This window comes from Pseudorasbora parva, chromosome 7 (assembly GCF_024679245.1).
Source record: "Pseudorasbora parva isolate DD20220531a chromosome 7, ASM2467924v1, whole genome shotgun sequence".
Lineage (NCBI taxonomy): Eukaryota > Metazoa > Chordata > Actinopteri > Cypriniformes > Gobionidae > Pseudorasbora > Pseudorasbora parva.
Genome location: NC_090178.1, coordinates 30,451,372 through 30,466,161, shown reverse-complemented (window position 1 = coordinate 30,466,161; position 14,790 = coordinate 30,451,372). Strand labels below are relative to the sequence as shown.

Below are 14,790 nucleotides of genomic sequence, written 5' to 3'. Positions count from 1 at the left end.
TCTAAACACCTGCAAAAGATTCCTGAGGCTTTTAAAAACTCCCAGCCTGGTTCATTACTCAAAACCTCAATCATGGGTAAGACTGCCGACCTGACTGCTGTCCAGAAGGCCATCATTGACACCCTCAAGCGAGAGGGTAAGACACAGAAAGAAATTTCTGAACGAATAGGCTGTTCCCAGAGTGCTGTATCAAGGCACCTCAGTGGGAAGTCTGTGGGAAGGCAAAAGTGTGGCAAAAAAATGCTGCACAATAAGAAGAGGTGACCGGACCCTGAGGAAGATTGTGGAGAAGGACCGATTCTAGACCTTGGGGGACCTGCGGAGGCAGTGGACTGAGTCTGGAGTAGAAACATCCAGAGCCACCGTGCACAGGCGTGTGCAGGAAATGGGCTACAGGTGCCACATTCCCCAGGTCAAGCCACTTTTGGGCTACAGAGAAGCAGCAGTGGACTGTTGCTCAGTGGTCCAAAGTACTTTTTTCGGATGAAAGCAAATTTTGCATGTAATTCGGAAATTAAGGTGCCAGAGTCTGGAAGAAGACTGGGGAGAAGGAAATGCCAAAATGCCTGAAGTCCAGTGTCAAGTACCCACAGTCAGTGATGGTCTGGGTGCCATGTCAGCTGCCTTTATAACATCATAGGCTGTCGCCGGTCAATTGGATTGCAAAGGACTGTTAGCATGCACTCCCCTCGGCATGGAGGCGTGGGTATATCGTTCCCCGTAGCGTCAAGCTGACGCAGCGCGAGTTCCCTTTCGAAAGATTTTGGCACACAACTCATGAAAACCCAAAATTCCTATCTAAAAAAAATAGCATATTTCATCCGACCAATAAAAAAAAAACGTCTCCGGTTACGTCTGTAACCTTAGTTCCCTGAGAACAGGAAACGAGATGCTGCGTCGCTTTGCCATGCCTCGGGAACTGCCTGCTAACAGTCCTTTTAGACGAAGAGGCTGGTGTCATGTTTACAAGGCGCCCTTATATACTTCCTGGTCGCACCTTGATGACATCATAGGCTGTCGCCGGTCCGATAGTAGCTCAGACACCTGTCACGCTGGAGGCCTTCCCCGTAGTGTGAAGCTGACGCAGCGTCTCATTCCCTGTTCTCAGGGAACTAAGGTTACAGTCGTAACCGGAGACGTTTTTTTTTATTGGTCGGATGAAATATGCAAATTTTTTTAGATTTAATTTTTTTAAAACAATAAAAGACCTGAAATATTTCAGTTGGTGTGCAATGAATCTAAAATATATGAAAGTTTAATTTTTATCCTTACATTATGGAAAATAATGAACTTTTATCACATATGATAATTTTTGAGAAGGACCTGTATACATTTTTGGTATAAGTTGACTTAAAGGGTTAGTTCACCCAAAAATGAAAATTGTTTAATTAATTACTCACCTTCATGTCATTGGACACCCGTAAGACCTTCGTTCATCTTCAGAACACAAATGGAGTTATTTTTGTTGAAAGCTGATGGCTGAGAAAGGCTTCAAAAAGGCCTCCATTTGCATTCAGTATATTTCCACTCACAAGACCCATAAAGGCACTAAAAATATCGATACAAAGTCCATCTCACTACAATGGCAGTACAATAATGTTACAATGCGACGAAAATAGTTATTGTGCACAAAAAAAAAAAATATATATATATATATATATATATATATATAAAGTATAAATATATATATATTGATTTTTAGGGGTGTGCATTGGCACTGCCTTCACGATTCGATTCGATTACGATTCACCAGGTAACGATTCGATTCAATTCGATTCTACGATGCATTGTGATGCATCAAAATTCTACTGCACACAAAGCAAATTTTTCATCAGTCATGAGGCAATACAAGCAGATATTAAACAACAGATTGTATTGGCTGCTATGTGTCTCCTGTATCTTTGACATAAAAGTTATTAAATAAAATAAAATGTAATTAAATAAAATGCAATTAACCCTTAAATGCATGACTGTTTCACCAAACATTCTTACATATTCAGGTCGTTAGCGACCCAGATCTATATTTAACATGGATAGACCTCTACCTGTCGTGATAATATATAAAACTCCTGATTTTAGAGTAACAGCTACAGAAGAATAAAATAAAACCTATTTCGTTACCTTTTGGAGCTTGGAAGGATTCAGTTTGAGCAGATGTTTAATACCATCATCATATGACCTCGTCAGAGTTTACCATTAGATTCAGCATCTGCGTCATATTCGCGATCTCGAGCATATTCTCCAAACTCATTTTCAACGTCTTCAAAATCAATATTTTGATCACTGACAGCTTCTTGACCACATCCATCATCAAGAGACAGTGACACTAACATATGATTGTGTTTAGTACTTGCTCTCTGAAGTAAATCACTAACCCATTTCAAGTTTTGCAGATTATAATTATTGTTTCGTTTTCTGTCAGAGGTAACTATGAGTGAAACGTCACTTCATCATTGGGTATCAGACATTGCCACCTTGTGGAATAAAGGGGAATTGCACATAATCGATTATGGCACTTTGCCGCATCGATGCTGAATCGTTCATGCCCCGCATCGCGATGCATCGCCGAATCGATTATTGTTGACACCCCTATTGATTTTATCCACAAAGTTCTTGTCTTCCGTGTAGGTCTTGGACGTGAACTCACACGATAGCGGGACTCCTCCTCACTTCCGGGTCATGTGTCTGCATCATATTCTCGCGCATGCGTCGAGCTCACGTCAATAACTTGGTGGATAAAGTTGTTGATGTTTTTTTTTGTGTGCACAATAACTATTTTCGTCGCATTGTAACATTATTGTACCGCCACTAGTGAGATGGACTTTGTATCAATGTTTTTAGTGCCTTTATGAGTCTTGTGGAGGCCTTTCTGAAGCCTTTCTACGCCATCAGCTTTCAACAACAATATCTTCATTTGTGTTCTGAAGATGATTGAAGGTCTTACGGGTGTCCAACGACATGAGGGTTAGTAGTTAATGAAATAATTTTCATTTTTGGATGAACTAACCCTTTAAGTCGTAAGTCATAGGCCATCTGCCGGAAGCTATTAGTTTTTAAAGCTTTAAATGTGGATATTTTTCACACACAAACACATCGCTTCGCTTCAAAAGGCCAGAGCTCTGTCTGTGGAGATCTATGATGGACGGATGCACTTTTTTAGGCTTCAGGATATCATCCTCTATTCACTGTCATTATAAAGCTTGGAATATATTATTTAATATACCTCCGATTGTATTCGTCTGAAAGAAGAAAGTCATATACACCTGATGGCTTGAGAGTGAGTAAATCATATGGTAATTTTCATTATTCATATTTTGTCACATTTTCAATTTCCACCATCGCTTTGAAACAAACGATAAGCTTGCGTAGCACAGCAACGTCAAGGGAGTGTAACCATAGAGACAAATTTCTATCGGTTAATCATTTCTGTTGCCCACCCCTAAAGGAGATTGTGAAATTCGACAGATCTGCTCCATTTTAATATATATGTGTCTTTTCACTGACCTAGCTGCTGTGTCCAAACTCCTGCATTCCCTCTCTAAGCGCTTCCTTAGCCCACGTTCTCCCACTCTTCCTGGTCCATTCTCTCTCCCATTGCTGGGCAACATGCTGGATCTCGCTCAGGATCATCTGCCCATCCACTTGACTGCACTGGCACATCGTTATGGAAATATCTATCGGCTCAACTGTGGCAGCACAAGTAATCCATCTTTTTATTTTAGCTTGCTAGCAAAACTCATGAACTATGAACCACAACTCATGCAAATGTAGAATTACATAAATTTCTTCATTTCTTCACATCAAAATACATTTTTATTTTTCCATTTTTATTAATGGATGTAGCATATTTTCTTAATCATCTTTTTTAAAACTTTTTATCACTGATTTTTCAGGAAAATATTTTACATAGTATAAAAAGATTTTTAAAAAAAGAAGTATTAAAAGTATAACAAAAGAAAAATAGTATAAAAAAGGAAAATAACAAACAAACACAGAACAATTGATATGCATTTGAGGTAAGGTTTACAAATTCATAATTATTGATTATTGTTTATGTTTACATAACAATATTTAATTCATTTCTCCCAGTATGTTAGGAATAGATATTGGGATATATTACATTTTAAGGCAAAAAGAAAAGTAAATTCTCCAGTCTAATTTATTTATTTATTTATTTATTTATTTGTTTGTTTGTTTATTTATTTATTTATTTAATATATAGTTGTTAGATTAAAAAAACAATTATATGATGATGGTATATTTTAACCAAACTTTTCAAGAGAAGGGTTTTCACATTTTTATTGTTTTATGATGCCTTTTTAAAATTATTAAATTATATAATAGCCAAAACTGATATTTTTCAAAACTGATTATTTTATTTTATTTTATTATTTTATTTAATTTATTTTTTTTGCTGTTCCATAATAATCTTATAATTCTTTCTCCGTTTAATTATTTTTTTCTGATCAATAATGCCTGAGAAATATTCAGTTGAGTAAAAAATGTGTGGCAACTACAGTATGTCTCCCTTATGTTCTTAAAAATCTCTTCATGTCTTTTATTGTTTTTTGCAGCCATGGTGATATTAAACAATGCTGAGATCATCCGCGAGGCTCTCATTAAGAAATGGTCTGACTTTGCTGGGAGGCCTCATTCATATACAGGTAACTTAGTTGAATCAAATAGCCCAGCTGTAATGATTATCTTTTCAAAAAGACTGCCTATATATCATATCTCATGTTTGTTCTTGTGCCTCACTCTTAGCTAACATAGTGTCAGATGGAGGGCGGACCATTTCTTTAGGTGATTTCAGTGAGGAATGGAAGGCTCATAGGCGTGTGGCACATAGTGCCCTGCAGCGCTGCACCACTGATTCCCTGCACTCGGTCATAGAAAAGCAAGCAAACCATCTCTGTCAGGTATAGGGCAGATAGATACATACACTGCATATACACACACTGATACATACACACACTGCGTTTATGTTAATGTTTTATGCCCTTCCTTCACTAACTTCCCTCCGTCTTGTTCACTATTCGTTGCATCATGCATGAGTGCCCACTACAGGCGGAAAACTTGTGTAAATGGAACGCCCTGAGCTGGAATCAGCAATGGAGCTGATTTTGTTATTTTCAGTTTTTTCTTCTTATGAATGTATTTTACTCACTATTCTATAGGCCTCTATATGCTTGGGCTGTTGGAGAAAATATTTTAAAAAATTACACATATGGAAAGTAAAACAATACAATAACCCTGATAAGTGTCCGGAATGACGTCATCAGTTATATACTTTAGTTTTAAATGTCTGTGGAGGAGCTCTGAGCTCATATGTCATACCATCTGAAAGCTTAGAATGTCTACTTTATAGATATGCATCCCTTTGGCATTTGTTTTACACAAAGTAAATTATTTACACTAAATTATTCTGGGACCATTTTGGGGGATTTCCAGCCTACCCAAATTGAAAAGCTTCCCATAGCCACATACAATGGTCTAAATACACAATTTTGGTGTCATTTTGCAGGAAGCCGAAGTTACATAAAACACTGCTAAAAGGGATAAACATTTAAGTATATGTTGTCTGAGCTGTAACCCCCCCCCCAAAAAGAGGTCCATTTTTGAAAGTGTATAACAGTGGGAACCAATGTGCTAGAGCACACAGGACCTGATATATAATTTATATATATATATATATATATATATATATATATATATATATATATATATATATATATATATATATATATATATATATATATATATATATATCCATGAACAGGTCCATGAATTTATATATATATAAATTATATATCAGGTCCATTAATATATATATATATATATATATATATATATATATATATATATATATATATATATATATATATATTTCACGAGTTCCCACTTACATCAAATTAAATAGAGTAAAGATTATGCGTATTTGGCGTGCTGTCCAGGGGAGGGCTCCGGGCTCGGATTTTTGCCCGGACCCAGAGTATCCCCCCCCCCGTGGTAAAGATACTCTATAACTAGACTGTAATGTTTTATGGATTGTGATGGCATCTAATGAGGGTTTATTAAATTGAAGTGAGGAGATGGGGTGGTGGAGGGATGCCAAAATAAAAATGGTCAACGAGAGGAGGTAAATCTGTAGTATAAGTACACCTCCTATCGTTGATCAGATTGATTAGCTTACCATGCTCCACCTGTGTTTAATTAGGTTTAATTATCTGACGTGCTCCCCTTGTTAATTAGGTTTGATTAGCTGACGGCTCCGTTGTTTAATTATCTGTTAGTGCTCCTCCCGAAATTAGTTAATAAAACTTCACATAAAATCATTTATAACAAAAAAAATCCAGTTTCCAGGTCACATGTCAAGTATATCACTTTAATAATAGATAGCTTAAAATCAAGCAACTTTATCATTTTAAACATGAAAAACAGTCGGTGTCTAAGATAAACACATGTAATTTTGTAACGTTAGAATTTGAAAACATTTTTTTTACATGTTAAATAATTATAAAAACCACTTAGACTAATCCTTCCCCTTAAAGAAATCATTTTGTCTTTCTGAAACAGGTGTTGCGGGACTACAAAGGAAAAGCAGTGGATTTATCGGAAGATTTTACTGTGGCTGCGAGTAATGTCATCACAACACTAACCTTTGGCAAAACTGTAAATAATGTTTAAAAGTTATTCCGCACAATATACAATTTATGTCTGCAATTTCATGGTCTCACTCACAATGAAACCTCCTGCTGTCTCTCATTGTGACAGTATGATAAGAGTTCAGAAGAGCTGCAGAAGCTGCAGGACTGTCTGAATAAGATTGTGTCTCTTTGGGGTTCACCCTGGATCTCAGCACTGGACTCCTTCCCTCTGCTCAGGGTAACACATTAGCTGCTGGCAGAGCCGGCCCTAGACCTTTGGGGGCCCTAAGCAAAATTTGGTTGGAGGCCCTTGACCGTTTTAAGTAAGGCCTAAAGAAAAGCAATGACTACCTTATAACTATACTGTACATATATCTACTATGTTACTTTAAAATTTTGTAGTCTATTAAATTATGTTTTAATTATTCTATGTAGCCTACTGTGTGATAATTATCTTTTTTTTACGCTGCTGGTCCTGAGTACGTATTTCGTTCTTATGTGGTAACATGTACAGAACGTCAATAAAAGACCTTGAGTTCTTGAGTTAAGTTCCATGTTTGATGTCTAACAGGAAAATTATGATACCACTGAGCTGAATGGCAGTGCAGTGCAATGAACACACACGGATGAACTTGCTGAATAAAAAGACTGATAAAGTGATTTTCACTGACCATCAAAGAAACATTTTTAATTGACACCAGAGTTTAAAAGGCAAAAACAGCACACGATAACAAATTTTGCTGGACAAGAAATTGGTCAAGAAATTATTGCGATAAATGATAAGATTTTTCGTTCTAAACCCATTTTCATCTAAAATAATGATAATGGCATAATAATGCAGGTACACCTTTTTTAAAGATCAATAAACTTGTATCTCTAAAGACTCTGATACGGAAAACATTTTAAATATCCACAATAAATTAACAAAACAACCAAAAAACAAGAAAAGCAATGGACTCTCAGTCTGTTAACAAAAAAATACACTTGAATAAATACCAAAAGCAATAAATAAAATTGATGAAAACTGCTTTAGGTACACATTAGGGGTGGCACGGTTCACAAAAGCCACGGTTCGGTTCGTATCACGGCTTTAGGGTCACGGTTTTTAAGTTCTGTACGGTTGTTGTTGTTGTTTTTGCTTTTACTTGTTAACACTCCAGAAATTTACTTCAGCATAATATGATATATAGCTTACTTATCCACAATTCAGGATACCGTATTAACACAATTGTTATATCATGTAATCATGCACAAACTGAACTTGACTATCTCTGAGGAAAGCTAGGTGAGATTTTGATACAGCAAGAGAAAGACATTGATGACATGCTTTCATTTATTTGGCAAAAAAAGAGGAGAATGTGTATTGCTATCTCTACAGGAACTTATGTGCCTTTTTTAGACACAAATATTGAACTGAAGAATTAACTTGCATTTATCAAACGGCCAACTTCAGTGTAGCTTTAAGCCTTGTTTATACTTGACGCGTCCGCACGAGCGCGGCAAAAATTGCGTCAACGAGGAGTGCGCGAGACCCAATTTCGCTTGGCGGTGTGCACGTCAAATTTTGTAACTTTGCGTGCGGCTCCGCAACCGAAGAAGCTCGAGGCGAATCTGGCCGAGCATGACGTCTCATCACGCCTGCACCCAGTCTGCGCTTCGAGTATAATAAACACCTCCCCAAACAGATGAGGCGAGGTGCGTGCGCTCTCTAGGGGGCCCTCTGCAGGCCACGGGGCCCTTTGCAATTGCAAGGGTCGCTTAGTGGCTGGGCCGGCTCTGGCTGCTGGATTTAAGAACTGTTTTGACCCAAGATACATTTCATTTCCTTTTTGACATTATTTTCCTCCTAGAAATTTCCCAACCCCCCATTCTCTCGTCTCATGAAGGAGGTAGCCAGACGCGATGAACTGATAGGGAAACACATTGAGGAGTTTAAGGTAATAATGAAAGTTCAAATGATGAATGTTATGATCAAACGTTAACTAAAAAAATTCAGAATACTAATCGAGTGGTGTGTGTGTGTGCAGAGAAGCGACCATAAAAAAGACGACACGCTGACTTCTTCACTTCTGCAGTGCCTTGAACCACCACAAGGGGCAGCCAATCAAATTGTGAGCAATGGAACATTCCTGAACCAAAGTTTCCCAAACTGAAGACCTCAAAATATTGAAAAAATAATTTGTATATTTTGCTATTGAATAAAAACAGGGAAAATAAATTATTATATATTATTATAAATATATATATTATTATTTAATCTATAAAAGAGAAACTTAGTTGTTATAGTTGTAGTGATGTATAGCTTCTTTCGTTCTTATAATATGTTGAAAAGAATAAAGGAAACAATTTTTAATCTGTAAAGTGAATGAAATATCTTTTATTTAATCTATTCAACACACTACAGTAAAATATACAGTATTTTTCAAGCTGTTCCAACTATTGCACATTTAAATGTAAACAAACAGATAATTGGAGTTTGATCAGGAGTTTGGCATGAGGCGAAAAAGTTCACTATGAAGAATTCAATATTGTTATCCTATGAATCAATGCAAAATATTTGTTTTATCTATACATAGACTCTGACAGACACTCATGTGCACATGACCACGGTGGATCTGCTAATAGGAGGGACAGAAACTACTGCTGCCTTGCTCAACTGGACTGTGGCCTTCCTTTTACACAGGCCTGAGGTACCTATTGTTTTCTGTATTTAAATGTATTATATCTACAAGCAACCCTGGTCCTGGAGGGCCAATGTCCTGAAAGGGATAGTTCACCCAAAAATTTAAATGAACCATCCTTGGTGACATTCTTATTTTAGACGAATACATTATATTACAGTTATAGAAAAACATGTCCTGTCTAATCCAAGCTATATAATGGCAGTAAATGGGATCCCCAACATTTGAAGCCCCCCAAAAAAGGGCATCCATTCATTATAAAAGTAATCCACACACCTTGGTATATTAATAAAGGCCTTTTGAAGCAAAGCGATGCTTTTGTGTAAGAAATATATCCATTTCTTATGGATATATTTATATTGGATATATACCACTCTTATGGCCTACGTCTGTTACACTAACATACCTACTACCTGGGAGTTTCTAGTTATCCTGATGACCTTGATTATCTTGGTTCATGTGTATTTAACTTGGGTTGTAGCTAAACTCTGAACAGGACAGTGGTCATCCAGGAGCAGGATTGAAAAAAACCAGGGGCCACTTGGATAAGGGATTAAGCCAGGATATTTTAGTGATCCTGGCTTAATTTATCCACTAATATACATTTATCTTTCGTTATCCTTATCATTCTTGGTGTGAGTGTGCCTGCTGCACGATTATGACAAAAATCATAATGGTCGATTATTTCCCTGAAATTGTAATTGTGATTTATAAATTACGATTAGTTTTATGCCATTGTTTGAAGCGACTGCATGCCATATTGTTATATCAGAATAAACAAGATGACATTTTTTTTATTGATTTTTCTACTGCATGTATGCCTTAAAAGTCAAATATACTGTACAGTGGTTTGGTTTCTTTAAATAAAAAAAAGTAAAATGTGCATGGTATTATAAATGTTATACTAAAAATAAAAATAAAACAATGGAGGAAAAAACTAAAGATAAACTGTAGAAAAAACAAACAAACATATTAAGCACAGAATAATATATGAATAATATATGTAGAGTTTTTTGTGTAATTGCGATGACATTTTATTAAACGATTACATTATTGAGGCATCCGTAATTGTAATCACGATTACAAATTTGATGAATTGTGCAGGCCTACTTCAGAGTACATTTACACGACAGCGGTGTACCAAAGGCCCCTGATCTACAAGTCCATAAACAAACATTCAGCACAAAGTATTTATTCTCTCACTGTCTAGGTTCAGAATAAAGTGTACGAGGAGCTGTGCGGGGTGCTGGATGTGCGGTACCCTCAGTACAGCGACCGACACAGACTGCCGTATTTGTGCGCACTGATCAATGAGATGTTGAGACTGCGACCTGTAGCTCCCCTCGCCGTGCCTCACAGAGCCATACGGAACAGCAGGTGAGCATCGAGTGAAATCAGAGCAATATCTACCTACTGAAGAGAGAATGTGACAGTCTTTGTTTAAGTTTGTCAACTTATTGCACAATAATCATGCATGCCTACTTGAATTATGGAAGGAAGTATGGTGTATAATGCTCTACGCTATGCACCTAAAATATAACAACATAAACTGAATGCAGCTTATTTGTCCTCAGTTTAAAAGCAGCAGAATAGTTTAAAATCATTCATAGATAATAAAGAAAAACAAATGAAGGCACAATGAATGTGCAGTAAGCTTATCAGGTGAGAGGTAGGATGTTCAGCAGGAACACAGTGACATTTATTTTTCTCTTCTTTATTAAGATCACAATAACGCTACTTAAAAATGTTAAAAGAAATTTGCATTTATGTTCAACAGCAAATATTTTATCAAAATGTTTTAGTCTAAAGAAATTCTCTGTCTGAAAGCACTTATGTCTTTGAAGTTGAACATGATTTGCCTGCTACAACATTACAATATATAGAATGTGACAGAAATACATATAGCCCCTTTAATGTGGGGTCAGATTCTTGCAATTAATTTAATCCTCTGTTCAGTATTGCAGGCCATTTTATCCCCAAAAATACAATAATCATTCCTAATCTGTATGGTGCCCACCATGATCCAGATGTTTGGAACGATCCATACAGCTTTAAACCTGGTACAAAACCCCAAAGCTATCAGATTTCTCTCATTTCTATATGTACACACATAACGCAGTGCTCATTAACTGTGACAGTGAATCTGATTTATTTCAGAACGCTTTTTGGAAGGTGGTGGTGGGTCCCTTCGTGCCCTGATTCCTTTTGGAGGGGGAGCCCGACTGTGCCTGGGAGAGGCGGTAGCCAAAATGGAGATGTTTCTCTTCGCTGCTTATCTGCTGCGAGACTTTCAGTTCCTGCCTGCCAGTAAAGAGGAGCCACTACCTGACCTGCGAGGCGTCGCCAGTGTGGTTCTTAAAGTCAAACCATACACAGTTATAGCAAAACCAAGAGAACAGTAACTGATTATGAATAGAGTGCCGCGGGAATGAGGTCTTAAACCCAAAAACGATTTAGAATTTCCAGTTTAATCATCCCAATGTTTTTTGATGGGTTAACACAAGCTTATGATATTTTCCTATTTTATTCTACAAAATAAAACACCCCACTCAAGTTTTTTTTTTTTTAAAGCAGTTACGTGACTTGGACTATAGAGGTTGTCAGAGATATTAAACGCCATCATGCCGAATAGGAGTAATTGTCTACTCAGTAGTGAGCTTTCAGCCTTCTTGTGTTTATACTTGTGATCTTTATTAAACTATTCTATCTCTATTCCAACTTGTAGACTTTAGACAGTCGTTGGAAGCCTAATGATGGTGACGTTGTAGCCTTGTGACCATGATCTAGTTTGTTTATGTTCTAAAGCGTCTGGTGAATACATTTAGGCTTCAAAATTAATGTGTTAAACATGTAAGTATCATAAACTTTTGTTGGTCACGGAGCTTGTTATCCAAAAATCAATGGAAAAATGTCAAGTAGCACTTTATACTGAAAACATTTTTCTTGTCATAAATGTATAGAAATGTTATTAGTTGGCCTTATGACATTTAAATTGTTTAAATGATAACATATATTTGAATTTGTTATAAAATATTTTATCATTTATTTTAAAAACACCCTGTATGTTTTCTATGTATTTCATCATAATATTTTTGCAGTTTAATAAGGCAGTCCAATGATGACTACAATTTGTTGGGGTGTATATGATTTTGCCAAGTCTCAAGTAATAATAAATATCAGTGCAGTTGTAGTGATCTCAACATTGGTGCTGTTCCTCTCTCGTCCACTAGAGGGTAGAACACACACTCTACCCGCTAAGCGTAGAACTGAGCAGCACACACTTCCTGTGCTTGGTTCGCTCGAGTTGTTGATACACAGCGAGCACATGCTGCTGAACGCAATCTTTGACATTTTGCCTCATAACAGAATGACAACTACTGATTTAAATCTTAATTCAGTAGCTTGACGTTGTGCAATTTGCCATGTCTGTGTAACTTAAGTTTAAGTGTAACTTAAACTTACCACTTACCACTGTTTACCACTTAAGTTTAAGTTACACGCTGAAGAATGAACTACTTCATTTACTGCTGCTCAGGTAAGCTATGGCGTGACATTCATATTCGCTACAGTTTGCAGCATTAGTTTGTAGCTTATACTTATAAATAATGATTCGTTTTTATTATAGCTGTGTTTTACCTGTAAGTCTGTTGCTTTGTCCAATGAAATTATGTCTGGCAACAGTTAAAAATCTTGCCTTTCATCCTTTGTGTTTCATTCAGCGTTTGTAGTGTACAGTTAAAAGTGCACTCATTTCATGCATCTGTGCTTTATGTGTTCATAGGGCACTGATGGATGCTATAAAAATGTTTACCACAGTCATGTTATTTATGATTTTGTCTATCTCATCACTTCATGCTGCTTATAAGCTATTCAAGGTAAATGTCCATTCATTGTCTTGAAAATGCAGTGATTATACTATCAGTAAGATGCATGTGGTTACACTGTTATAAATGTTCTTTTTTTATTTGCAGGATCACAGAGCTTCATCATTGGGCTTCCTCCTGATCGGCTGCTCCTCTGTCCTTTCATTATTTTCTCCTAGTAACCAATTCATCATGTCACTCCAGAATGATCTAGAATGGGCAGGTGAATCACTTGGACCTGTGCTTACTACTTTTGATTTCCTGTGGCTTAGTGATGATCACATCACAGCCCGGATCCTTCTGATTGGCTCCACTTTTTTCGTAATGCTCTCTGATTGGCTATCGCCAGATGGGTTGGTTATTATGTCACGCTGCTTGGCCTTTTCCACTCTTTCCTGTTCGCTGACTGTGTGTGCTTTTGCTGAAAATGCAGTAGGGGCAGTAGGAAGTGTTGCCCTCAGTCTGCCTTTATTAGTTTGCCCAAGGAGCAGATCTGGATCTTTGGGTCCCCTTATGTTACCTACAGAAGGACTGCTCAGCTGGATCCTTAAAGTCATTATGGCATTAGGATGCTGGTCCACCAGGAAGGCCCTTAATAAATACCTGATTGATTTGAAAAGCTGGAACTGACTTTGGCAGCAAGTAATGTTTTCCAAAGATTTTCCAAACTGAGAACCGCAAAATGCTACTTTTTTTACTCTCAGGTTACTAACAGGCATATGAACTCTGTTTTACTAGTGCATCAAGGCCTTCTGTCTAAATAAGCTAAAATTATAGTGTATTATACTACATAAACTGAAGTTTGTTTACATGTAATTGTATAGAATTTGCTTATAACCTATTAAATCCATTACAGTGACACTGAGGGCTTCTAAAATCCTTGAACGATGAATAAATTGTTTAGTGTCATCAACAATGCAGTCCTTTGAAAGTAAAGAATGGGACTCTGTTTAGTCAGTGTTGCCATGTCCACTTATTATAAGAAACTTTGGTAAATGTGTGTGGTAGATTATTAAAATTATTAAAAATATTTTGTCTGAATGTCAAAAAATTTAACTTTATTCGTTTTTTTTTATTTTATATTCAGGATAGTTGCATATTAAAAATGTGTGTATGTAAAATATACATATATTTTACAAAAATGTAAAATATGCCACAATAGCAAATTTGCTTTAAGTTGCCTTGTTCAATCTGTTGGTCCCTGTCTTTGATTGTCAAGTGGAGCATTTTTTGTGTGGATGTGACTGGTTCACACATGCATTGTCCTGTTGAAGGAACAGACAATCATATAATGCTGACCAGATTTAATAAATGTTATTCTTAGAAAAAATCTAAAGACATATGGCTTCTACCATTTCAATATGAGGGTTCTATGAATTGAAAATGGGTTGCTTTTTTTTTTTTTTTTACAGTATGTGTACTTACAGTGTACTTACCTAAGAAATTACTGGGCAATATAAGGTAACTACCTGGGTTAATGTTTAGGGCTAGGTTTAGGGTAAGTACCTAGTTATTACCCACTTTTTGTAGCCTGACAAGCCAGACCCACATCAAGATGTTTGGTCTGGAAACCTGGTCATGCTTCTGTGTTTACTAGTA

At 36.6% G+C, this 14,790-nt stretch overlaps 1 protein-coding gene and 1 long non-coding RNA gene across 2 annotated transcripts; both read left to right on the top strand.

Annotated features, from left to right (window-relative positions):
* Positions 1 to 3,141: 3,141 nt before the first annotated feature.
* On the top strand, positions 3,142 to 11,866 carry cyp21a2 (cytochrome P450, family 21, subfamily A, polypeptide 2). Its single transcript, XM_067449739.1, has 12 exons — positions 3,142 to 3,277; positions 3,509 to 3,700; positions 4,575 to 4,664; positions 4,765 to 4,919; positions 6,577 to 6,672; positions 6,775 to 6,885; positions 8,498 to 8,584; positions 8,675 to 8,758; positions 9,224 to 9,337; positions 10,539 to 10,705; positions 11,285 to 11,388; positions 11,486 to 11,866. The coding sequence occupies exons 2-12, from the start codon at positions 3,607 to 3,609 to the stop codon at positions 11,728 to 11,730; spliced, it is 1,347 nt and encodes a 448-aa protein (XP_067305840.1). The 5' UTR covers positions 3,142 to 3,277; positions 3,509 to 3,606; the 3' UTR covers positions 11,731 to 11,866.
* Positions 11,867 to 12,580: 714 nt separating this feature from the next.
* On the top strand, positions 12,581 to 14,484 carry LOC137083790 (uncharacterized). Its single transcript, XR_010906604.1, has 3 exons — positions 12,581 to 12,863; positions 13,110 to 13,203; positions 13,300 to 14,484. It is a non-coding gene; the product is annotated as an uncharacterized lncRNA (long non-coding RNA).
* The last annotated feature ends 306 nt before the right edge of the window (positions 14,485 to 14,790 follow it).